This window comes from Coregonus lavaretus, assembly GCF_964263955.1.
Source record: "Coregonus lavaretus genome assembly, chromosome: 34".
Taxonomy (NCBI): Eukaryota; Metazoa; Chordata; class Actinopteri; order Salmoniformes; family Salmonidae; genus Coregonus; species Coregonus lavaretus.
This window is the reverse complement of record NC_140021.1, coordinates 4,080,785-4,108,706: the sequence shown is the minus strand read 5'-3', so window position 1 is coordinate 4,108,706 and position 27,922 is coordinate 4,080,785. Positions and strand designations below refer to the sequence as shown.

Sequence of the window (27,922 nt, the reverse complement as noted above, 5' to 3'; positions counted from 1 at the left end):
ACCTGCAAAATCGGCAGTGTATCAAATACTTGTTCTCCCCACTGTATGTTTTCAGACAGTGTTTCTCACACTCTTATTATGAAGTACGTCACTGATGAGATGTGAGATGTGCCACATGAATTTTATCACTTTAGTCAGACCACACTATGGGTGTGTGACAGTCTCTTCTGTAGACAGTTTACGTTACCGTCCAAGGCAAGTATGGACTTCTTCACTATATTTTCTGTTAATTTGAATGTTCAACATAAAATAAAGGAACTTATTTACAAGAAATTAGATTTAATATGGTAAAAGTACTGCAATTCGTTCATGTATTAGCTTCACAACTGAAAGACATACTGTATTTGATATGGGGATTGTTCAATGCAATGTGTTGTGTGAGTTAAGATATTCTACTAGTAAGTGTGTGTTTGTCCTGTTTCAGGTGATCAGAAGTGTGTGAGTTCTCACATGGCTTGTCCTGAGAACATGTTTTTTCTCATTGGCCTCTTTATGTCAGGTGAGTCTTCCACACAGCAACAACTAGTTATGAATCAGACAGAGGAATAAGCACAAGTCATGATATTTCATGGTATGAGCTATATTCCCATCTGTCTCAATGTGTAGAAAAGTGTACAGTTGACTCCTGATAAGTACAGTTTAATATTCTGGATTCAAACAAACTTTGCTCCAGATATATCCATGCTCCAGTTTAGGGCATGGAGTCACAACATCAGGAATCACCTGTACATTGAAATTAATTAATATGTTTTGATACAGAGGCAGAATATTGGGAGAGAGTGACTGGACTGAAAAGATCACATAACCTCCCTGATGTTGTCCTTTATGTTGCAGGTGTTTTCGCCTGTTTTCGCCAACGAGATTTGATCGCCACAATGCCAGATAGACTGGATGTACTGACTGGCTCCTGTGTGCAAATCCCATGTGCATTTTATATTCCTGACCAAAATGACTATAAATTTAACAGCACAATACTTACGTCTGGAGTGTGGTTGAAAGGATCAACAAAATTTGGTGAAGGTCAGGACAATGTGAAATTTCACAGTAGTAAGACGGTCAACAGATATCAAGGGAACATAACTGGAAACATGTCCCAGAAGAACTGCACCACAGTCTTCTTCAATGTAACCACCAGTTACTCTGATAAATACTTCTTCAGGATTGAAAGTCAACCATTCCGTGCAACAGACCCAGAAAAGTCTGTTAATATAGATGTCAGGGGTAAGAAGACAGAGACTATTTAACTTTTATAAACTTTTCTAAAATGATATGAGTAGAATAAGACCAAGTAGGCAGTGTGCCTGTCAGAGTAAAATATATTTATATTCAATGTATTACAGATTTGCCTCCCAGTCCCATCATTACTGTCTCAGGTGAGGTGATGGAAGGGACCCCTGTCAGTTTGAACTGCTCTGCTGTCGCTCCCTGTCCCGAACACCCCCCTGAGTTGATATGGACTCTCCCAACACAGTTCACACCTGAGAACCAACTGCAGGAGAATCCAGACCAAACCAAATCAGTTCTCTCCACGGTGAACTTCACTCCATCATACCTTCATCATGAGAAGAACATCACTTGTACTGCAGTCTACCCAGTAGGGACAAGCAACAAGACAGCTGAACATACCATGATGCTTAACGTTTCATGTAAGATTTAGTCACAGTTTCCTGTAGAATAGATCATTCTATCATGTTTTCACTGATGATTGTCATAGAGTGGTTTTAATTAGATTATTCAATATACCACATCCAGATACATTCTAAACGAACCCTTCTCCCTCAGTCTGTCCTAAGGACACCTCAGCCTCCATCAGTCCAGCTGGTCCAGTATTAGTGGGCAGCTGTGTTAATCTGACCTGCAGCAGTACAGCCAACCCTCCTGTGACAAACTTCACCTGGTTCCAGATCAGTGGGGGTAAACCAACACAGGTAGCATCTGGACAGAGTTACACCCTCAATGTGACTGTTGGTGATGGAGGACTGTACTACTGTGAAGCAAGAAATAGTCACGGCCTTGGGAAGTCAGAGGAAGAGAAGCTGGCTATTAAAGGTAAAACAGGCACGTTGGGCACAATCTTAGATTAGATATACACTGTATATACAAGAGTATGTGGACACCCCTTCAAATTAGTAGATTTGGTTATTTCAGCCACACCCGTTGCTGACAGGTGTATAAAATCGAGCACACAGCCATGCAATCTCCATACTCAAACACTGGTAGTAGAATGGCCTTACTCAAGAGCTCAGTGACTTTCAACGAGGCACCGTCATAGGATTCCACCTTTCCAACAAGTCAGTTTGTCAAATTTCTGCCCTGCCAGAGCTAACCCGGTCCACTGTAAGTGCTGTTATTGTGAAGTGGAATCTTCTAGGAGCAACAACATCTCAGCCGCGAAGCGGTAAGCCACACAAGCTCAGAAAACGGGACAGCTGAGTGCTGAAGCGCATAGTTCGTAAATATCATCTGACCTCAGTTGCAACATTCACTACCGAGTTCCAAACTGCCTCTGGAAGCAACGTCAGCACTATAACTATTTGTGGGGAGCTTCATGAAATGGGTTTCCATGGCCGAGCAGCCGCACACAAGCCTAAGATCAACAAGCGCAATGCCAAGAATCGTCTGGAGTGGTGTAAGGCTCACCGCCATTGGACTCTGGAGAATAGGAAACCGGTTCTCTGGAGTGATGAATCCTGCTTCACCATCTGGCAGTCCGACGGACAAATCTGGGTTTGACGGATGCCAGGAGAACGCTACCTTCCCCAATGCATAGGTCCAACTGTAAAGTTTGGTGGAGGAGGAATAATGGTCTGGAGCTGATTTTCATGGTTCGGGCTAGAACCCTTAGTTCCAGTGAAGGGAAATCTTAATGCTACAGTGGAGGCTGTTATAACAGCAAAGGGGGGACCAACTCCATATTAATATTAATGCCCATGATTTTGGAATGAGATGTTCGACGAGCAAGTGTCCACATACTTTTGTTCATGTAGTGTCCTTTAGAGATCTTTTAGTTAGAAATGACCATAATATGTGCTGTATTTTCAGGGCAAGTAGAGCCTGTGGTGTTTGGGGTTGCAGCAGGAACTCTGGGGGTCTTTCTGCTTATCAGCCTGGTCTGTCATTTTGGATGGTAAAAACTATTCCTGGCATCAATGCAAAACTATCTATTTATGTTGTGTTTGTGCTTTTGCATATGAAAACCCTCTCAGTGCATTCAGAATACCTTTCTAAATGTCTTCCAGGAGGAGAAACTCTAGGCTCCCCGATGGACTTGAAAGGACGGACAATCCACAGGGACAGGTGGGAATAAGGCTCAACTTTCAAAACACATCTACAAAGTGTATCTAAGGATGTACTGAATGAATGATGAAACTACCCAAAGCCATGAGGTTAACATCATTTTAGAGAATGTTTAGGGTGAGATGACCACACTGAAAGCAGTTCCACATCCTGTAAGAACATTGAATGATAACAGAATAGCTGTTGGACTTTGACAGTATTTTCTGTAGATTGGAGCTCATTTGTTGTCAAAATGTAATTATTTTCTTCTGTCAGTTAAATTGACATTGTCATTGACATCCCCTCAGTATGTGTTGTGTAACCTGCTGACTTTAGAGTTTTACAAATGACTGAGCTTAGAACTTTACACCTGTTCCTCTCTCTGTGTTCTCTCCACAGAACTCCCCGGTTGGGACGGTGTGTGTTAACCAGACCACAGCCGGAGAGAAACCAGAGGAACCTGCAGAAGACCATCCTGAAGAGATCCACTATGGTGACATAGACTTCTCCAAACTACGGCCCAAAGTGATCCCAGCTGCAGCCCAGGACGGGAACAGGGTCCAGGGGCAGGAGAGTGAGTACGCTGAAGTCAATGTGACCAGGAGAGGGCCCCAGGAATCACACCTTAACTACATAGATGGGCTTTAAGAGATAAAAGAGGTGCATTTTAAGTATTTTGCCAATGGGTAGTAAATGTTTTTACGTACAGTATCGTCGTTGTGTATTTGTTTTCTGTTGGTACTTTTGATACATTTATAATTGTTTGCTCTTTGATTATCTGCATATTTGTAGAATTTTCTGGGATGAAAAGTGTTTAACTGCTACTATAGTGGTGATACGATGATGTAGGCTACTCTTTATTTTAGACCATTCATTTTGAGTGTTGAGTTCACAGAGCATCCGTTTAATGGGTTCCAGTATAGAGGAACTGCTGAGTTCAACTATCTTACTGAAGGCAGTTTAAGACCATATAAAGTAAATGATGACTGAGGAGAGAAGACACAGTTAGTTGGAGAGACAGTGGTCGGATACAAGACAGGAAGTTGGTGAAGTATGTCTACATGACGGCAGAATGGTGTTAACATCTACTAGTCACTGTTTCTCTGCATATTTTGTGCAGTTACCAGAATAATAATATTATCTATTTTAACTTTATATCTATTTAGAAGTTATTGTGTCAGTTTTATGTTGAGTTTTAAACAAGACAAACAATTTAGGCTGATTTTAATATTGTTAATTCATACAAATAAAAACTTAACATTCAACTTCAATTAAATCTTTTGGATTTTATTGGTCCAACCTTTTACATATCTAATTTAAATTGATTAAATTGAGATTTTGTGTCACTGGCCTACACACAATACCCCATAATGTGGAATTATGTTTTAAAACATTTTTACAAGTCAATAAGTATTCAACCCCTTTCCTCAACCCCTTTCTTATGGCAAGCCTAAATTCTTTCCGGAGTAAAGATTTGCTTAACAAGTCACATAATAAGTTGCATGCACTCACTCTCTGTGCAATAATAGTGTTTAACATGATTTTTGAATGACTACCTCATCTCTGTACCCCACACATACAATTATCTTAAAGGTCCCTCAGTAGAGCAGCGAATTTCAAACAGATTCAACCACAAAGACCAGGGAGCTTTTCCAATGCCTCGCAAAAAAGGGCACCAATGGTAGATTGGTAAAAAGAAAACAAATCTGACATTTCATATCCCTTTGAGCATGGTGAAGTTATTAATTACACTTTTGCACATGCAAAACGCAAGAGGAAAACCTGTGTAGCTCCTCCAGTGACAGGCATGAGGCAAGAGGTCTTGATTTGAATACAGGGCTTTAATGCTGGTCAACCCGTGAGAACTCATTGCTGCTGTTGGTGAAACCATAATTAGGAGAGGAAGTACAAAACCAACGACGCTAGACAGAGAGGAATTTGCTTAAGAAAAAGGCAGTTTATTAAAACAGAGATAGCTGGTACTGTTCAAGCTACATGCATGGACCCATTCAATTGCCTCTTATGGAGACAGTTGAGAATGGATGGATAAACAGAGTTACAGCATTATTTTATACAATGTAACATAAAGGAAGGGGTCCTTCTTCTAGTCCCTTGATTGGTTCCCGAGGCGTAGGAGGCGGGTCTGCTCTGTCCAGAGCAGATGCCCCATTGGTGCACGGCAGAGTCCTCTACCCTTGGCACCCGACCAGTAGACAGGGGAGTTGAGAATGAGTGTGCGTCCACAGTGAGATGTGTGTGTGTGTGTGTGTGTGTGTCTCAAGGGAAAGTCGTGGGGAGCAACAAGTGATTGTGGCCTGTGGCGTGGGTGTTGTCCTTGGCCACCTGGTGACAAGATATGGTCCTCTGTCCATTGTTCGCTACTAAAATGTTATGCACAGACAACTAACACAACAGTATCAGACGCATGACACAGAACAGTACGCTGTTAGTATCAGACACATGACACACTCCTGTAACAGCATTTATAAGACCATTTTACACAACATATTACTCAGATCAATCTATAACATTTTATATTTACTACGACACTGCTTATCACACAGAGGTGCTAAACATCCTTTTAAATGTCCTTTATCTTCTTCTGTATACTTTCTTTGTAAGTATGCACTTAAACACGATAACAGTGGAAAAATAATTCGCTTTTTTTTGCGGTAAAGTTTCCTCGGTGCGTCGCTAAAGGCGCTCGGGTGACAACACTCGGGCGGAACCAATAATTAGTTCCGTCTTGCTGTAAACGTACAATTCAGAAGAAATTAAATAATAAAAAGTGCAAATACATGAAATAACTAAAGTGCTAATACATAAAATAAACTGGCGACAGAGGCAGTTACACTCCCACCAAATCACAAGTGATTTCTTAAAACTTGGAGACAAACCTACTGCATGAATAAATTAAATGAAACTCTGTCCTAATAAACAACTAATAAACTGTGTGTGAGTGTATAATAGAACAATCAGTCTGCTTCTAGCAATGTAACTGTTTTCTGAATGGGTCTCTCCAGGTAAACAGGTTTGGCTGTACGCTTTCCTCTTCCATCCAGGGAGGAGTCACTGATGAGTAACTTGAGTCTCCTCACTCTTTCATCACTTCCAGGATACACCTCGATGACTCTTGCTAGCTTCCATTGGTTTCGTGGTGTGGCAGCATCTTGTAACAGAACAATGTCACCGACCTTTGCATTTCTGCGATCTTTGGTCCACTTCTGACTGTGTTGGAGATTCAGGAGATACTTCTTTTTCCATCGTACCCAAAAGTTGTTGGTTAAGAGTTGAACTCTGCGCCATCTTTTGCGGAGGTAGAGATCCTCCTTGACAAACTTTCCAGGAGGAGGGAGAATGATTGTGGATTTTCTTTGACAACCACTCTGAACTGCAGCTCATCAGAAGTTACACACCACTGTACTCCTAGTGCTCTTTCCATGTGTGGTTCTCCCAACATCATGGTCAGGTCCTTTACGGCTTTAGCACACTCTTCCTCAGGAATTGTGGCTAAGACTTCTTTGCTGTTGGAGATGAACTTGTGCAATCGAAGTTTGCCTGTGCAACAAAGCTCTCTTGCTTCCTTCACTAGTTGGATTGCTTGGTTTTCAGATTCTACACTTGCCAATCCATCATCGACGTAGAAGTTCTTCTGGATGAACCTGATGGTTTCTTCTCTAAAGCGTCCTTGTCCTTGAGCGGCAAGGTGCTTCAGGCCATAGTTAGCACATCCAGGTGATGAAGCTGCACCGAACAAGTGGACCTTCATTCGATAGATGGAGGGCTGGGCTTTAAGATCTCCATCCTTCCACCACAAGAATCTGAGGTAATCTTGGTCCTCTGGCTTAACATGGAACTGGTGGAACATACGTTCTATGTCACACATAACTGCCACACGACCCTTTCTGAACCGACACAAAACTCCCACCAAGGTGTTTGTTAACTCTGGGCCAGTCAGGAGATGGTCATTCAAGGCTGTCCCTTGAAACCTTACAGAGCAGTCAAAAACGACACGGATCTTACCGGGCTTTTGGGGATGATACACCCCATGGTGGGGGATGTACCACGCTGGGGTCTTGCTAATATCCTCTTCAGGGACAAGCTCGGCGTCTCCACAAGCTATTGTCTCATCCATAAAGGTCTTATAGTCTCTGCAGTACTGCTCATTTCCCTTTAACTTCTTCTCCAGACATCTGAGACGGTGGATGCCACATACCTTGTTATCTGGTAAGTTTGGTCTTCCTTTCTTGAAGGGAAGTGGCATTTCATAGTGCCCATCATCCTTGAGTCTGATGCCACTCTCCATAATTGACATGAACTGGAGATCCTCTTGAGAAAGGTGTTCATCTTCTGAAGCCCTTTCTACAAAATCAGATTCCAACACCTTGATGACGTCTGTTGGAAGGACTACTTCTTTGATCTGTGCTCTACAGACATAGTTCACTTCGTTTGGGAGATTTGGAAGAACTGATGTCACTTGCTTCACAATGACTTGATGGCTTATTCCAAAGGCATCTCCAAAGTCAAGACATGGGTTGCCATAGCCGACTACACTCCAACCCAAGTCTGTTCTCTGAGCAAAGGGCTCATTTTCTTCTCCAGCAACCACTTGTCTTGGTACAAGAGCTTGAGGACAGTTGTAGCCAATTAGTAGGCCGATGTCACAGCTCTGCAGAGGAGCAATTTCATCTGCAATGTGCTCAAGATGAGACCATGCCTTGGCAGTCTCTGGTGTGGGAATATGATCTCTGTTTGCAGGGATGAATTCTCTTGAGTAAGTTACTGGCAGGTAGATTATCTTATCGGAGTAGAATCCTCTTATTTGTAGATCAGTCAGCCTTCTGCTAGGCACCACTGTATTTCTTGAAGCCATTGTGGAGAGCTTTAACTGGACTGGTTCATTTTTAGTGTGAAGCACCTTTGCTGTCTCTTCAAGGATGAAGGTCGTGTCACTCTGTGTATCTAGAAGAGCGTACACAAGAACTTCATGATTTGGCTTACTTGTAGTGGACAACCACACAGGAATGACTGAGGATGTATGGGTGCCTTTAACATTCTGGATAACTCTGCTAGATGTTACCTCGCGTGGTGGTTTTGTCACCCTCTCTTGTGAACGATCTGTCGTTCCTTCTCTTGACTTGTCACTCTCCATTTCTCCATCAGTCCTTGTTGACATTCCTCTTTCTTTGCTGTGATTATCGTGTAGGCAGGTTGGATGTCCTTTCTCACAAGTATCACAGATCCTTCTATTTTCACACTCCTTTGAGCGATGGCCAGGCTTCAGACAGCCAAAGCACAACTTCATCCCTTGAACAAACTTGACTCGCTCAGAGATGGTTTTATTCATACATTTCCAACACTTGTGTAGACTGTGACCTGACTTCTCACAAAAAACACAGCTTGTGGAGGAAGCTTTTTCATCTGAGTTAGTTGCTAGTACCTTTGCTCCGAGAGCTCTGTTCTTTAAAACCTTGATCTGCTCACCTTCAGCAGGTTTCAGAGCATGGAGAGATGTTATTGGGTTATTAGCAATCTTAGCTTCACGTGTGAGAAACTTTACAAACTGCTGGAAGCTTGGGAATGTGTGACTTTCTTCCTCCACTTCTATGACCTTTCTGTTCCATCTCGAGGTCAGCCAGTCTGGAAGCTTTGCAAGTAACTTCTGGTTCTCATTGCAGTCATTAAGTACTTCGAGGCCTCTGATGTGAGTCATAGCAGCCTCACAGCTCCGAAGAAAATCAGCAAACTCTTGAAGTTCGATACTGCCTTTGGAGCTTATCTTGGGCCATGCCTCCAGCTTATCTCTGAATGCTTTGGCTATGAGGAATGGATTTCCATATCTTTCCTCGAGAATCCTCCATGCTGCGTGATAGGCTGACTCTGAACCAAGCAGGAAGTAGCTCTCTATAGCCTTTTTAGCAGGTCCACCCACATACTTTCGCAAGTAATATATCTTTTCTTCGGCTGGAATGTTTTTCCGATCAATGAGTGTCTGAAATGAAACCTTCCAGTCATTGAATCTGAGTGGGTCGCCATTGAATATTGTTGGTTCAGGTATAGGAAGACGACCTGCACTGATGGACTCTGCAAGTGCTCTAACAAGAGCTGCTGTGCTGTCATCCTGCTTTGAATGTGCCCGGTCTTGTGGTGAAGAATGGTGCTGCAACAGATTATTTTCATGTTTAACTTCTTCCTTTTCCTTCATACAGACACTTTGATGGAGTAGACTGCTTATTTCTTTATCTGAGCACTCACTCTGATCATACACTCGCTGACGTGCCTTAGCAGCCTTTAACCTTTTAACTGTCTCTAGTCGCTCCAGTTGTCTCCGCTTTGCATCTGGCACCTTTTGTCTCTCTGCAGCTTCAGCTTCACGCCTTTCCAATTCCTCAATGCAACACTCTTGTTCTAGTAGTACTTCTAGAATAGCTTCATTGGCAGCAACTTCAGCAGCGGCATCTTGTCTGCTAACAGAAATCCGACTTGAATGTCTGGAGCTGCTTTGAGCATGAGAGGACTTAGTGCATTGGGATTTGATACTTATCTTGTCTGAGGCTACAGACTTGAATATAGACGATGTCGCCCTGTTGCCTCGTTGTTCATCTCCTCCACCGTTATCTGCTGTCTCCAAACGATATTTTGCAGTTTGGATGATCTTCCTGGTTACTGCATCGCAGGTGTCAATTCTGCGACGTGTGTCATGGTCAGGGTTGTCTATGCGCCTTAACTCATCATAAGCAATGTTCAGATTCTCTGAGGCAGCACTTATTTTGCTTATGTGTTCATGTAGCAGGTTGTTTGAGCATTGTCCACTCAAAGCTTGCTTGGCGTCTTTAGCAATAGCCTTCCACTCCTCATAGCTCACAGTGAAACGGTGAGAAAATCTTCTTATTTGCTCATTGTACAGTTCTTGGCCCTTTTCTGTTAACTTTCGGTCTCTTTGGCTTCTTCGTGGTTCTTGTGAGGAAGTGTGGTCATTAGCTCTTGTGCCTCTAGTAGCCTGTGGTTGCATGTCTATGCACTGCTGCTCTATACTTTCACCTACATTAACGTGCTTTCTCCCAGAGGTAAGACTAGGCTCTGACATTGTTACTTGGTGTACTTAAATTTGGGTTAAATCTAATTTGGCCTGTAGCTAAGTGATTCAGCTCCCATTAGCTATTCACATTTATACTATTTTTACCACTAATATTATTTTTTAGAACATATTCACATCTACTTCACACAAATCAATATCACGTTGTTCTATGAAATGCAAAATTCAGTCTCTTGGTTGTAGCTTAGTTAACACTTAAACATACACACAACTATACCGTATGAATATGAAGGCAAAAATGTGTCAGTCTCTTGTGGGAAATAGTTTAAGCTTCTTTGCATCAGCTGGATTCATGGTAAGGCGCCTGGATTCTTCTGTGGATGCTGCGGCTGTGTAAATGTCAGGAGCAGATGCACACTCTTGGATGTAGAGATGTCCCTTCTTGTCCATGGATCACGGCTCTTTGGTACTGTCTTCCTCGTCTACTCATGCAGAGCAGATGAGTTCTCACTGTAGCTCCTCCAGTGACAGGCATGAGGCAAGAGGTCTTGATTTGAATACAGGGCTTTAATGCTGGTCAACCCGTGAGAACTCATTGCTGCTTATCACACAGAGGTGCTAAACATCCTTTTAAATGTCCTTTATCTTCTTCTGTATACTTTCTTTGTAAGTATGCACTTAAACACGATAACAGTGGAAAAATAATTCGCTTTTTTTTGCGGTAAAGTTTCCTCGGTGCGTCGCTAAAGGCGCTCGGGTGACAACACTCGGGCGGAACCAATAATTAGTTCCGTCTTGCTGTAAACGTACAATTCAGAAGAAATTAAATAATAAAAAGTGCAAATACATGAAATAACTAAAGTGCTAATACATGAAATAAACTGGCGACAGAGGCAGTTACAACCTGGTTCAGTCTGCTTTTCAAAAGACACTGGGAGACAAATTCACTTTTCAGCAGGACAATAACCTAAAACACAAAGCCAAATATACACCAGAGTTGCTTACTAAGACAACATTGAATGTTCCTAAGTGGCATTGTTACAGTTTCGATCGGCATGAAAATCTATTGCAAGACTTGAAAATGGCTGTCTAGCAATGATTAACAACCAAATTGAAAGAGCTTGAAGAATTGTTTTAAGAATGATGTGCAAATGTTGTACAATCCAGGTGTGCAAAGCTCTTAGAGACTTACCCAGAAAGACTCACAGCTGTAATCGCTGCAAAAAGTGCATTGACTCAGGGGTGTGAATGCTTAAGCAAATTAAATATTTCTGTCTCAAGGCTTAAAAATCCTTCTTGAATTTGTCTCCTCCCCTTCATCTACACTGATTGAAGTGGATTAAACAAGTGACATCAATAAGGCATCATAGATTTAACCTGGATTCACCTTGTCAGTCTATGTCATGAAAAGCACAGTAAGATACTTCTAAATGTTGGTTCTGATCTATCACCTAATACCTACTCATATATCCATTGACAGTGAGTGGTTGCCTGAACTGCATGCAGACAAGTCGTTTTATTGTATTTTCATACATTTTACCCACATATAGGCAAAGCAGTTTCCACCAAACTGAAATGAGCTTGTTAGTCCCTTTTCTGTCAGTCCCACCATATCCCCATCCCCACCATATTGCAGCATCAGCATAGTGTAGTGTCCAATAGTCCATACTTTCTCTCTTCTCTCTCTGAATCATCTGGTCCCTCCACCTCTCACTTCCTGACCCTGTCCTCCAGAGCCTTCAGCTCTCCCTCGGCTCTCAACTGCTGGGTAAAGTACACCCTCGGCTCCTGGGTCTCCTTCTCCCAGAAGGCCTTGGGTAGGTCGAAGAGGTTTTTTTTTCCTAGAAGGGATACAGCTTTTGACAAAATTGACTTTTCCTAGCAGGTTTAAAGCAATTTATGCAGCAGGTTCGGATAATTAACGTAGCAGGTTAGGAAAATTAGATTGATGTAAAGAAAAGGGTTAGGGTTAGCTGAAATGATAAAAAAATTCAACTTTTGACATTAATTTGACAAAAGCTGTATCCCATCTACACATCATCGTCGAAGAGGGTGCCCATGTACACCTTGCCGCCCAGGCCCTGCAGGTCGCTGGCTCCTTCCTGTGGCACCACGGTCATGCTCTTTTCATGAAATTTCAATAAGAAGTCATTTTGGGAGTAGGGCCCCATTACCGAACGGCCCCAGATAGCATATGATAGCAAAATGTGTTGAATATCAGGACATTTGCTTAAAAACAGAAGCATTTCTGATCAGCTTCATGACAAAATGTGTGGAATAGCATTATAAAACTCTACATTTTTCTCTCTGCACCATGGCAAAATGGGTTTAAATGTAGTAAGTAAACTCCTGGGGGGAAATAGACCTCAAAGAGGAAGTGAAACAAGAAAAACAGGAAGTTAGTGCAGTAGAAGTTGAGTGGTGTGTGAGAATCAGTCAGATACAATTATAGTTACTCTGTTACATACCAAGTCTGTTTTTCATGTAAAAAAATTATGTGAGAACCATATGTTTTGTATCGAACTCAAATGTAACTTTTTTTTTTTGTCTTAAAGAAATTAATAGTGGATTTTGGTTCATGATTTAACTATATGTTTTAATCCCACATACATTCCCATTGAAGCCTGGGAGACAGGGGAGAGGGAGATGCTTATATTACCTAAAGTTTCCTTTATTATATTTATTGATGTTTCAGGGAGGACTTAGCAATTTGGGGGCCTGTTTCAAAATGCTGTTGAGGTATTCTTCTACCCCCATTAAGTCACATTTAATTAAATGTATAGGCCATATAAAGCTGTTGAATCAGTGGATAAAACATAATTTGTCTTTAGAACCATTTCATTTGAAACTGGTGGAACATTATTAAGGCCACCTCTGCAATGTCTCAAGTGAAAGAAACAGAAGGTTCATTAGCAGAGCAGAAGGTTCATTAGAAAATGGAAATGTTCTTAGCACTTATTTATGCATACAGTGTTTTCACAGCTGATGAGGACACCCAGTACATAGACTATTCAAGCATCCTGTTATACAAATACTGTAGTATTCTTTTAAAATAATTTCTCATACACTTATTAGGAAGTACGTCACTGATGAGATGTGAGATGTGCCACATGAATTTCATCACTTTAGTTTGTCAGACCACACTATGGGTGTGTGATAGTCTCTCCTGTGGACCGTTTACATCATTGGAAGGCAAGTGTTGACTTCTTCACTATCTTATCTTTACATTTTAATGTTCAGATTAAATTTAGGAAATGAATTACAAGTAATGAGATTCAATATGTTCAAAGTACTGTTATCCGTTCATGTTTTAGCTTCACAACTGAAAGACATACACAACATGACCAAAAGTATGTGGACACCTGCTCATCAAACATCTCATTCCAAAATCATGGGCATTAATATGGAGTTGGTCCCCCCTTTGCTGTTATAACAACCTCCACTCTTCTGGGAAGGCTTTCCAGTAGATGTTGGAACATTGTTGCGGGGACTTGCTTCCATTCAGCAACAACATCATTAGTGATGTCGGGCATTGATGTTGGGCAATTAGGCCTGGCTCGCAGTCGGCGTTCCAATTCATCCCAAAGGGTTTCAATGGGTTTGAGGTCAGGGCTTTGTGCAGGTCAGTCAAGTTCTTCCACACCGATCTCAACAAACCATTTCTGTATGGACCTCGCTTTGTGCACGGGGGCATTGTCATGCTGAAAAAGGAAAGGGCCTTTCCCAAACTGTTGCCACAAAGTTGGAAGCACAGAGTCGTCATTGTATGCTGTAGCTTTAAGATTTCTGTTCACTGGAACTAAGGGGCCTTGCCCGAACCATGAAAAACAGCCCCAGACCTTTATTACTCCTCCACCAAACTTTACAGTTGGCACTAGGCATTTGGTCAGGTAGCGTTCTCCTGGCATCCGTCAAACCCAGATTCGTCCGTCAGACTGCCAGATGGTGAAGCGTGATTCATCACTCCAGAGAACGCGTTTCCACTGCTCCAGAGTCCAACGGCGACGAGCTTCAGACCACTCCAGACGATTCTTGGCATTGCGCATGGTGATCTTAGGCTTGTGGGCGGCTGCTCCGCCATGAAAACTCATTTCATGAAGCTCCCGACGAACAGTTATTGTGCTGACGTTGCTTCCAGAGGCAGTTTGGAACTCGTTAGTGAGTGTTGCAACCGAGGACAGACGATTTTTACGAGCTACCCACTTCAGCACTCGGCGGTCCTGTTCTGTGAGCTTGTGTGGCCTACCACTTCGCGGCTCCGCCGTTGTTGCTCCTAGACATTTCCACCTCACAATAACAGCACTTACAGTTGACCGGGGCAGCTCTAGCAGGGCAGAAATTGGACCTATGACGGTGCCACGTTGAAAGACACTGAGCTCTTCAGCATTGCCATTCTACTGCCAATGTTTGTCTATGGAGATTGCATGGTTGTGTGCTCAATTTATAGCCAAATCCACTCATTTGTTGGGGTGTCCACATACTTATGTGTATATAGTGTATTTGATATGGGGATTGTTCAATGCAATGTGTTGTGTGAGTTAAGCTACTCTACTAGTAAGTGTGTGTTTGTCCTGTTTCAGGTGATCAGTAGTGTGTGAGTTCTCACATGGCTTGTCCTGAGAACATGTTTTTTCTCATTGGCCTCTTTATGTCAGGTGAGTCTTCCACACAGCAACAACAAGTTATGAATCAGACAGAGGAATAAGCACAAGTCATGATATTTCATGGTATGAGCTATATTCCCATCTGTCTCAATGTGTAGAAAAGTGTACAGTTGACTCCTGATAAGTACAGTTTAATATTCTGGATTCAAACATGCTTTGCTCCAGATATGTCCATGCTCCAGTTTAGGGCATGGAGTCAGGACATCAGGAATCACCTGTACATTGAAATGAGTTCATATGTTTCGATGCAGAGGCAGAATATTGGGAGAGAGTGACTGTACTGAAAAGATCATATAACCTCCCTGATGTTGTCCTTTATGTTGCAGGTGTTTTGGCCTGTTTTGGCGAACGACATTTGATCGCCACAATGCCAGACAAATTGAATGTACTGACTGGCTCCTGTGTGCAAATCCCATGTGCATTTGATATTACAAACCAAAATTACTATACATTTAACAGCACAATACTTACATCTGGAGTGTGGTTGAAAGGATCAACAAAATTAGGTGAAGGTCAGGACAATGTGAAATTTCACAGTAGTAAGACGGTCAACAGATATCAAGGGAAGATAACTGGAAACATGTCCCAGAAGAACTGCACCACAGTCTTCTTCAATGTAACCACCAGTTACTCTGATAAATACTTCTTCAGGATTGAAAGTCAACCATACCGTTCAACAGACCCAGACAAGTCTGTTAATATAGATGTCAGGGGTAAGAGACAATTTAACTGTTTACCAACTATTTTATCCAGTTTAGATTCCTTGCATCAAAGATAAGAGTAGAACAAGTGAAACAGTTTAGCTATTAGTAATATAGATGTCAGGGGTAAGAAGACAGAGACTATTTAACTTTTATAAACTTTTCTAAAATGATATGAGTAGAATAAGACCAAGTAGGCAGTGTGACTGTCAGAGTAAAATATATTTATTTTTAATGTATTACAGATTTGCCTCCCAGCCCCATCATTACTGTCTCAGGTGAGGTGAAGGAAGAGACCCCTGTCAGTTTGAACTGCTCTGCTGTCGCTCCCTGTCCCGAACACCCCCCTGAGCTGACATGGACTCTCCCAACACAGTTTACACCTGAGAACCAACTGCAGGAGAATCCAGACCAAACCAAATCAGTTCTCTCCACGGTGACCTTCACTCCGTCATACCTTCATCAGGAGAAGAACATCACTTGTACTGCAGTCTACCCAGTAGGGACTAGCAACAAGACAGCTGAACATACCATGATGCTTAACGTTTCATGTAAGATTTAGTCACAGTTTCCTGTACAATAGATAATTCTATCATGTTTTCACTGATGATTGTCATAGAGTGGTTTTGATTAGATTATTCAATATACCACATCCTGATACATTCTAAATGAACCCCTCTCCCTCAGTCTCTCCTAAGGACACCTCAGCCTCCATCAGTCCAGCTGATCCAGTATTAGTGGGCAGCTGTGTTAATCTGACCTGCAGCAGTACAGCCAACCCTCCTGTGACAAACTTCACCTGGTTCCAGATCAGTGGGGGTAAACCAACACAGGTAGCATCTGGACTGAGTTACACCCTCAATGTGACTGTTGGTGATGGAGGACTGTACTACTGTGAAGCAAGAAATAGTCAAGGCCGTGGGAAGTCAAAGGAAGTGAAGCTGGCTATTAAAGGTAGAAGCAGTGGCACATTCAATATGACACAACATTAAGAACAATATAGAGATAGATAGATATAATGTAGAAGAGATATACTTGTTTTTGTGGAACAGACCAGATAAAGCATGCCTGCTATATGTATCTAGGCATGATACAGTTGTAGGATCTTAAATTGATTACTATTTTGTTGCTGAGAAGTTTCTTGCACCGTGGGAAATGCAGATAAGCTTTGTGATTTACATAAATTCACAGAACACCTGCACCAAAACATGGTTGTATTAATAGTATTGCACTTTTCATGTAGCCTTATTTTGGCCAGCTAATAGCCTAACCACCAATGGAACAACATTATGGACTCAATGTTCAAATACTTTTGCTGCAGGATTATTTTGCTGCAACAATACTGGTCAAATTAAGATCTTACATCTGTACATCTACAGTACACGTGTAATTTGTAATATTAGACAATGTGCAAAATGTTTCCTCTTTTTGGAACAGATGACCATACAATATGTGCTTTATTTACAGGGCAAGATGAGCCTGTTAACCCAAAGGTTTATGAAATTATAGGAAAAACCTTGGCGTTGCTTTTCCTTTTCAGCCTGATCGTGTTCCTTGCATGGTAATAAGCTATTCCAAGCCTCAATGCAAACATATTTATCATGCTGTTTGTGCTTTTGTATATGAATACCTAAATGATTTATTCTTGTCTTCCAGGAGGAGGAGAACATCTAGACTCTCCAATGGGTTTGAAATGACAGACCGTTCATAGGGACAGGTGGGAATGTTAGAGTCATCTTTTAAAACCCATCTAGAATGTGCATTTAAGGAAGAATTGATTGAATACTGTGTTGTATAACTAACTGTAACTATGAAGTCATTCTTCTTCTGAAGTGTCTGTCCTGACACCTGTTCCTTTCTCTGTGTTCTCTCCTCAGAACTCCCCGGTTGGGACGGTGTGCTCTAACCAGGCCACGGTCGGGAGAGGGGACCAGGAACCACCACTTAACTACCTAGATGGGCTTGATGTACAAGTGAATAAAAGAGGTGCATTTTAAGTATTTTGCCAATAGATATTAAGTGTTTATGTAGATTAATGTCATTATGTATCAGTTTTCTATTGGTACTTTAGTTACTTTTATATTTGTGTGCTCTTTGATTATCTGCATATTTGTAGAATTTATTTTTAGCCAATTTATTTTGAGTGTTGAGTTCACAGAGCATCTGTTTAATGGGTTCCAGTATAGAGGAACTGCTGAGTTCAACTATCTCACTGAAGGCAGTTTAAGACCATATAAAGTCAATGATGACTGAGGAGAGAAGACACAGTTAGTTGGAGAGACAGTGGTCTGATACAAGACAGGAAGTTGGTGAAGTATGTCTACATGACGGCAGAATGGTGTTAACATCTACTAGTTACTGTTTCTCTGCATCTTTTGTGCAGTTACCAGAATAATAATATTATCTATTTTAACTTTATATCTATTTATAAATTATTGTGTCAGTTTTTATGTTGAGTGTTAAACCAGACAAACAATTGGGACTGAATTTAAGGTTGTTTATTAATTGCACTGTAATCAAAACATTTACAATCAATTTCCATGAAATCTTTTGGTCTTATTGGTCCAACATTTTACATATCTCATTAAAATGGAATACATTGAGATGTTGTGTCACTGGCCTACACACAGTACCCCATAATGTGGAATTATGTTTTTTTTTTAAATACAAATAATAAAAAATGAAAAGCTGAACTGTCTCGAGTCAATATGTATTCAACCCCTTTCTTATGGCAAGCCTAAATAAGTTCAGGAGTAAAGATTTGCATAACAAGTCACATAAGTTACATTGATTCACTCTGTGTGCAATACTAGAGTTTAACATGATTTTTGAATGACTACCTCATCTCTGTACCCCACACATACAATAATATGTAATGTCCCTCAGTCGAGCAGCGAATTTCAAACAGATTCAACCACGAAGACCAGGGAGCTTTTCCAATGCCTCACAAAGAAGGGCACCTATTGGAAGATGGGTGTATCCTTTTGAGCATGGTGAAGTTATTAATTACAATTTGGATGGTTTATCAATACACAGATTCACTACAAAGATACAGGCATCCTTCCTAACTCAGTTGCCGAAGAGGAAAGAAACCGCTCAGGGATTTCACACCCAGGAGGTTGGTGGCACCTTCATTGGGGAGAATGGGCTCGTGGTAATGGCTGGAGTGGAATTGGTGGAATGGTATCAAATCCATGAAACACATGGTTTCCATGTGTTTCATGCTATTCCATTTGGTCCGTTCCAGCCATTATTATGAGCTGTCCTCCCCTCAGCAGCCTCCACTGATTTCACCATAAGGCCATTGGTGACTTTTTTAATTTTTATTTTATTTCACCTTTATTTAACCAGGTAAGCCAGTTGAGAACAAGTTCTCATTTACAACTGCGACCTGGCCAAGATAAAGCAAAGCAGTGCGATAAAAACAACACAGAGTTACATATGGGGTAAAAAAACCTAAAGTCAAAAATACAACAGAAAATATATATACAGTGGTGCAAATGTAGCAAGTTATGGAGGTAAGGCAATAAATAGGCTATAGTGCAAAATAATTACAGGCTATAGTGCAAATAGAGATACTGGGGTTGCAAAAGAGCAAAATAAATAACAATATAGGGATGATGTAGTTGGGTGGGCTAATTTCAGATGGGCTGTGTACAGTTGCAGTGATCGGTAAGGTGCTCTGACAACTGATGCTTAAAGTTAGTGAGGGAGATAAGAGTCTCCAGCTTCAGAGATTTTTGCAATTCATTCCAGTCATTGGCAGCAGAGAACTGGAAGGAATGGCGGCCAAAGGAGGTGTTGGCTTTGGGAATGACCAGTGAGATATACCTGCTGGAGCGCAGACTACGGGTGGGTGCTGCTATGGTGACCAATGAGCTAAGATAAGGCGGGGATTTGCCTAGCAGTGATTTATAGATGGCCTGGAGCCAGTGGGTTTGACGACGAACATGTAGTGAGGACCAGCCAACAAGAGCGTACAGGTCACAGTGGTGGGTAGTGTATGGGGCTTTGGAGACAAAACGGATGGCACTGTGATAGACTACATCCAGTTTGCTGAGTAGAGTGTTGGAGGCTATTTTGTAAATGACATCGCCAAAGTCAAGGATCGGTAGGATAGTCAGTTTTACGAGGGCATGTTTGGCAGCATGAGTGAAGGAGGCTTTTTTGCGAAATAGGAAGCCGATTCTAGATTTAACTTTGGATTGGAGATTCTTAATGTGAGTCTGGAAGGAGAGTTTACAGTCTAACCAGACACCTAGGTATTTGTAGTTGTCCACATACTCTAGGTCAGACCCGTCGAGAGTGGTGATTCTAGTCGGGTGTGCGGGTGCCAGCAGCGTTCGATTGAAAAGCATGCATTTAGTTTTACTAGTGTTTAAGAGCAGTTGGAGGCTACTGAAGGAATGTTGTATGGCATTGAAGCTCGTTTGGAGGTTTGTTAACACAGTGTCCAATGAAGGGCCAGATGTATACAAAAATGGTGTCGTCTGCGTAGAGGTGGATCTGAGAGTCACCAGCAGCAAGAGCGACATCATTGATATACACGGAGAAAAGTGTCGGCCCAAGAATTGAACCCTGTGGCACCCCCATAGAGACTGCCATAGGTCCAGACAACAGGCCCTCCGATTTGACACACTGAACTCTATCTGAGAAGTAGTTGGTGAACCAGGCGAGGCAGTCATTTGAGAAACCAAGGCTATTTAGTCTGCCAATAAGAATGCGGTGGTTGACAGAGTCGAAAGCCTTGGCCAGGTCGATGAAGACGGCTGCACAGTACTGTGTATTATCAATCGCGGTTATAATATCGTTTAGGACCTTGAGTGTGGCTGAAGTGCACCCATGACCAGCTCGGAAACCGGATTGCATAGCGGAGAAGGTACGGTGGTATTCGAAATGGTCGGTGATCTGTTTGTTAACTTGGCTTTCAAATACTTTCGAAAGGCAGGGCAGGATGGATATAGGTCTGTAGCAGTTTGGATCTAGAGTGTCACCCCCTTTGAAGAGGGGGATGACCGCGGCAGCTTTCCAATCTCTGGGGATCTCAGACGTTATGAAAGAGAGGTTGAACAGACTAGTAATAGGGGTTGCGACAATTTCGGCGGCTAGTTTTAGAAAGAAAGGGTCCAGATTGTCTAGCCCAGCTGATTTGTAGGGGTCCAGATTTTGCAGCTCTTTCAGAACATCAGCTGTCTGAATTTGTGTGAAGGAGAAGCGGGGGAGGCATGGGCAAGTTGCAGCGGAGGGTGCAGAGTTGGTGGCCGGGGTAGTGGTAGCCAGATGGAAAGCATGGCCAGCTGTAGCAAAATGCTTGTTGAAATTCTCGATTATTGTAGATTTATCGGTGGTGATAGTGTTTCCTAGCCTCAGTGCAGTGGGCAACTTGGAGGAAGTGCTCTTATTCTCCATGGACTTTACAGTGTCCCAAAACTTTTTGGAGTTAGTGCTACAGGATGCAAATTTCTGTTTGAAAAAGTTAGCCTTTGCTTTCCTGACTGCTTGTGTATATTGGTTCCTAACTTCCCTGAAAAGTTGCATATCGCGGGGGCTATTTGATGCTAATGCAGTACGCCACAGGATGTTTTTGTGCTGGTCAAGGGCAGTCAAGTCTGAGGAGAACCAGGGGCTATATCGGTTCTTAGTTCTGTATTTTTTGAATGGGGCATGTTTATTTAAGATTGAGAGGAAATTACTTTTAAGGAACAACCAGGCATCCTCTACTGACGGAATGAGATCTATATCCATCCAGGATACCTGGGCCAGGTCAATTAGGAAGGCCTGCTCGCTAAAGTGTTTTAGGGAGCGTTTGACAGTGATGAGGGGTGGTCGTTTGACCGCGGACCCGTTACGGACGCAGGCAATAAGGCAGTGATCGCTGAGATCCTGGTTGAAGACAGCTGAGGTGTATTTAGAGGGTATGTTAGTCAGGATGATATCTATGAGGGTACCCATGTTTACGGATTTAGGGTTGTACCTGGTAGGTTCGTTGATAATTTGCGTGAGATTGAGGGCATCTAGTTTGGATTGTAGGATGGCCGGGGTATTAAGCATATCCCAATTTAGGTCATCAAGCAGTACGAACTCTGAGGATAAATGGGGGGCAATCAATTCACATATGGTGTCCAGGGCACAGCTGGGGGCTGAGGGGGGTCTGTAGCAAGCGGCAACAGTGAGAGACTTATTTCTGGAAAGGTGGATTTTTAGAAGTAGAAGCTCAAACTGTTTGGGCACAGACCTGGATAGTATGATAGAGCTCTGCAGGCTATCTCTACAGTAGATTGCAACTCCACCCCCTTTGGCAGTTCTATCTAGACGGAAAATGTTATAGTTGGGGATGGAAATTTCAGAATTTTTGGTGGCCTTCCTGAGCCAGGATTCAGACACTGCTAGAACATCAGGGTTGGCGGAGTGTGCTAACGCAGTGAATAACTCAAACTTAGGAAGTAGACTTCTGATATTTACGTGCAAGAAACCAAGACTTTTGCGATTACAGAAGTCAGCAAATGATAGCGCCTGGGGAGTAGGAGTGATACTGAGGGCTGCAGGGCCTGGGTTAGCCTCTACATCACCAGAGGAACAGAGGAGGACTAGAATAAGGATACGGCTAAAGGCTTTAAGAACTGGTCTTCTAGTGCGTTGGGTACATAGAATAAAGGGGGCAGATTTCCGGGTGTTGTAGAAAAGATTCAGGGCATTATGTACAGACAAGGATATGGAAGGATATGAGTAAAGTGGAGGTAAACCTAAGCGTTGGGTAACAATGAAAGAGATAGCATCACTGGAGGCACCAATTGAGTCGGTCTCGGCGTGTATGGGGGGTGGGACAAAGGAGCTATCTAAGGCAGGTTTAGCTGGGCTGGGGGATCTACAGTGAAATAGTACAATTAGAAATAACCGAAACAACAATAAGCTAACCATGTTTGGGCTGAGGCTAAACATAAACAGGATGCAGTACCGTAAAAAGGAACAGTCCAGCAGACATCAGCTGTATAGCTGAGTTATCATAAGGTCCAGTGAACAGCAATAGGATAGTTCGGAGGCTGCTAAAGCACTAGCGAGTAAGAGGCCACGGCTAGCGTGTGCTAGCGGGCCGGGGCTAGCAGATGGAATCTTCGTGGTCGACGTCGTAACCACATCAGACGATTTCGTCGGCAGACCAGTCGTGTAGGATCGGCGGGGCTCCGTGTCAACACTAGGTGGTCCCGTCCGGTTGACAGAGAGGTAGATAGCCGGGAGATGGGCCTAGCTCAGGATGATTAGCCAGACCACAGAGTCCATTTTGTTGCAGCTAGCTGGTAGCGATGAATCCGGAGTTAAAGGTCCAGTGATTCAGTGATTCTGGCAGAAAAACTGATATGTTCTGGGTCGATAAAGCGCTGTGCAGACTGGCCGAATAATAGTCCAGACTTGAGCTGGCTGGTGAGTGGTGCAGGCCACGGACAATGGTGAAAAACCGCTAACGGTAGCTGATAGCAAGTAGCTAGTTAGCTGGCTACTCCCGTCCGGTACACCTAGAGGTAGATATGAGCCTGGATCTAGGCTAGCTCGAGGCTAACTGGGGCTTGCATCGGGGGCAGTGGTGATTAGCCAGACAGCAACATCCATTCGGTTGCGGCTAGCTAGTTGCGATCCGGTGATTAATGTCCAGTGATTAAAATTACTCCCGCAGAAAAAAAATCCAATGTTCTGGGTGAAATACCGCTAACTGTGGCTAATAGCAAGTAGCTAGTTAGCTGGCTAGCTAGTTTCAACTGGAGATTCTAGATAAAAGGTAAGTCAATAATAGAATCCGTTCCACATTGAGTGAGGCGGGTTGCAGGAAAGTATATTTTGTAGAAGGATGAAAAGTCTGATATGGAAATATGTACGAAAAATACAAAAAAAACAGGGTATTTACAGGCTATTTACAGACACACGACAAAAACAGAACTGCACTACTACGCCATCTTGGACCGAAAAGTTACAAAGTTTAATGGCTGAGGATGGATCAACAACAAATCCCACAGATATTTCCATTGAAGCCTGGGAGACAGGGGAGAGGGAGATGGTTATATTCCCTAAAGTTTCCTTTATTATATTTATAGATGTCTCAGGGGCGGATTTAGCAATTTGGGGGCCTGTTTCAAAATGCTGTTGACTTTCCTAACCCTAAAAAGGGACATTTACCCCCCCACCCCAAATAAACTGCTTTTATTATGATTATCCCACAATTAACAACCTATTTTGTATAACAGTTCCATTCCTGGCGTAATGAAATATATAGGCCATATAAAGCTGTTGAATCAGTGGCTAACACTCACTTTGTGTTGAGAATCAGTCAGTGGGCAGCTAGGGCCCATTTCATTTGAAACTGGTGAAACATGGCTAAGGCAACCTCTGCAATGTTTCAAGTGACTGAAACAAATTGTGCAAGAGCAGAAGGTTCATTAGAAAATGGAAATGTTCTTAGCACTTAAATGTAAAAACAATGCTTTCACAATTGATAAGGAAGCCCAGCACATAGACTATTCAAGTATCCTTGAATAGTCTATGTGTTATTATATAAATACTGTAGTATTCTTTTGAAATAATTTCTCACACTCTTATTAGGAAGTACGTCACTGATGAGATGTGAGATGTGCCACAATAATTTCATCACTTTAGTCAGACCACACTATGGGTGTGTGATAGTCTCTCCTGTAGACAGTTTACGTTACCGTCTAGGGTAAGTATCGACTTCTTCACTATATTTTCTGTTAATTTGAATGTTCAAAATAAATTAAAGGAAATTATTTACAAGAAATTAGATTTAATATGTTCAAAGTACTGCAATTCGTTCATGTATTAGCTTCACAACTGAAAGACATACTGTATTTGATATGGGGATTGTTCAATGCAATGTGTTGTGTGAGTTAAGCTACTCTACTAGTAAGTGTGTGTTTGTCCTGTTTCAGCTGATCAGTAGTGTGTGAGTTCTCACATGGCTTGTCCTGAGAACATGTTTTTTCTCATTGGCCTCTTTATGTCAGGTGAGTCTTCCACACAGCAACAACTAGTTATGAATCAGACAGAGGAATAAGCACAAGTGATGATATTTCATGGTATGAGCTATATTCCCATCTGTCTCAATGTGTAGAAAAGTGTACAGTTGACTCCTGATAAGTACAGTTTAATATTCTGGATTCAAACATTCTTTGCTCCAGATATGTCCATAATCCAGTTTAGGGCATGGAGTCATGACATCAGGAATCACCTGTACATTGAAATTAATTAATATGTTTTGATGCAGAGGCAGAATATTGGGAGAGAGTGACTGTACTGAAAAGATCACATGACCTCCCTGATGTTGTCCTTTATGTTGCAGGTGTTTTGGCCTGTTTTGGCCAACGAGATTTGATCACCAAAATGCCAGATAGACTGGATGTACTGACTGGCTCCTGTGTGCAAATCCCATGTGCATTTCATATTCCTGACCGAAATTACTATAAATTTAACAGCACAATACTTACCTCTGGAGTGTGGTTGAAAGGATCAACAAAATTTGGTGAAGGTCAGGACAATGTGATATTTCACAGTAGAAAGACGGTTAACAGATATCAAGGGAACATAACTGGAAACATGTCCCAGAAGAACTGCACCACAGTCTTCTTCAATGTAACCACCAGTTACTCTGATGAATACTTCTTCAGGATTGAAAGTCAACCATACCGTTCAACAGACAGTAAAAAGTATGTTAATATAGATGTCAGGGGTAAGAAGACAGAGACTATTTAACTTTTATAAACTTTTCTAAAATGATATGAGTAGAATAAGACCAAGTAGACAGTGTGTCTGTCAGAGTAAAATATATTTATTTTTAATGTATTACAGATTTGCCTCCCAGTCCCATCATTACTGTCTCAGGTGAGATGAAGGAAGGGACCCCTGTCATTTTGAACTGCTCTGCTGTCGCTCCCTGTCCCGAACACCCCCCTGAGCCGATATGGACTCTCCCAACACAGTTCACACCTGAGAACCAACTGCAGGAGATTCCAGACCAAACCAAATCAGTTCTCTCCACGGTGACCTTCACTCCGTCATACCTTCATCATGAGAAGAACATCACTTGTACTGCAGTCTACCCAGTAGGGACAAGCAACAAGACAGCTGAACATACTATGATGCTTAACGTTTCATGTAAGATTTGGTCACAGTTTCCTGTAGAATAGATAATTCTATCATGTTTTCACTGATGATTGTCATAGAGTGGTTTTGATTAGATTATTCAATATACCACATCCAGATACATTCTAAATGAGCCCCTCTCCCTCAGTCTCTCCTAAGGACACCTCAGCCTCCATCAGTCCAGCTGGTCCAGTATTAGTGGGCAGCTGTGTTAATCTGACCTGCAGCAGTACAGCCAACCCTCCTGTGACAAACTTCACCTGGTTCCAGATCAGTGGGGGTAAACCAACACAGGTAGCATCTGGACAGAGTTACACCCTCAATGTGACTGTTGGTGATGGAGGACTGTACTACTGTGAAGCAAGAAATAGTCACGGCCGTGGGAAGTCAAAGGAAGTGCAGCTGGCTATTAAAGGTAGAAGCAGTGGCACATTCAATATGACACAACATTAAGAACAATATAGAGATAGATAGATATAATGTAGAAGAGATATACTTGTTTTTGTGGAACAGACCAGATAAAGCATGCCTGCTATATGTATCTAGGCATGATACAATTGTAGGATCTTAAATTGATTACTATTTTGTTGCTGAGAAGTTTCTTGCACCGCGGGAAATGCAGATAAGCTTTGTGATTTATATAAATTCACAGAACACCTGCACCAAAACATGGTTGTATTAATAGTATTGCACTTTTCATGTAGCCTTATTTTGGCCAGCTAATAGCCTAACCACCAATGGAACAACATTATGGACTAAACGTTCAAATCCTTTTGCTGCAGGATTATTTTGCTGCAACAATACTGGTCAAATTAAGATCTTACATCTGTACATCTACAGTACACGTGTAATTTGTAATATTAGACAATGTGCAAAATGTTTCCTCTTTTTGGAACAGATGACCATAATATGTTATTTATTTACAGGGCAAGAGGAGCCTGTTAACCCAAAGGTTTATGAGATTATAGGAAAAACCTTGGCGTTGCTTTTCCTTTTCAGCCTGATCGTGTTCTTTGCATGGTAATAAGCTATTCCAAGCCTCAATGCAAACATATTTATCATGCTGTTTGTGCTTTTGTATATGAAAACCTAAATGATTTATTCTTGTCTTCCAGGAGGAGGAGAACATCTAGACTCTCCAATGGGTTTGAAACGACAGACAGTTCATAGGGACAGGTGGGAATGTTAGAGTCATCTTTTAAAACCCATCTAGAATGTGCATTTAAGGAAGAATTGAATGAAAAATGTGTTGTATAACCAACTGTAACTATGAAGTCATTCTTCTTCTGAAGTGTCTGTCCTGACACCTGTTCCTTTCTCTGTGTTCTCTCCTCAGAACTCCCCGGTTGGGACGGTGTTCTCTAACCAGGCCACGGTCGGGAGAGGGGACCAGGAACCACCACTTAACTACCTAGATGGGCTTTATACACAAGTGAATAAAAGAGGTGCATGTTAAGTATTTTGCCAATAGATATTAAGTGTTTATGTAGATTAATGTCATTATGTATCAGTTTTCTATTGGTACTTTAGTTACTTTTATATTTGTGTGCTCTTTGATTATCTGCATATTTGTAGAATTTTCTGGGATGAAAAGTGTTTAACTGCTACTATAGTGGTGATACGATGATGTAGGCTACTCTTTATTTTTAGCCAATTCATTTTGAGTGTTGAGTTCACAGAGCATCCGTTTAATGGGTTCCAGTATAGAGGAACTGCTGAGTTCAACTATCTTACTGAAGGCAGATTAAGACCATATAAAGTCAATGATGACTGAGGAGAGAAGACACAGTTAGTTGGAGAGACAGTGGTCTGATACAAGACAGGAAGTTGGTGAAGTAAGTCTACATGACGGCAGAATGGTGTTAACATCTACTAGTCACTGTTTCTCTGCATCTTTTGTGCTGTTACCAGAATAATAATATTATCTATTTTAACTTTATATCTATTTAGAAGTTATTGTGTCAGTTTTTATGTTGAGTGTTAAACCAGATGAACAATTGGGACTGAATTCAAGGTTGTTTATTAATTACACTGTAATCAAAACCTTTACATTCAATTTCCATGAAATCTTTTGGTCTTATTGGTCCAACATTTTACATATC

The 27,922-nt window shown here is 41.9% G+C and overlaps 1 protein-coding gene across 1 annotated transcript; it reads left to right on the top strand.

The window, feature by feature from the left end:
- Positions 1-146: 146 nt before the first annotated feature.
- Positions 147-27,276, top strand: LOC311109232 (B-cell receptor CD22-like; the record flags this gene model as incomplete). The annotated part of the gene is made up of 9 exons (XM_084152075.1): positions 147-150; positions 425-499; positions 835-1,221; positions 1,341-1,646; positions 1,783-2,049; positions 3,043-3,127; positions 3,240-3,297; positions 3,676-3,870; positions 27,190-27,276. 9 exons carry the CDS (start codon positions 147-149, stop codon positions 27,274-27,276), a joined length of 1,464 nt encoding a protein of 487 aa, XP_084008201.1.
- Between the last annotated feature and the right edge of the window lie 646 nt (positions 27,277-27,922).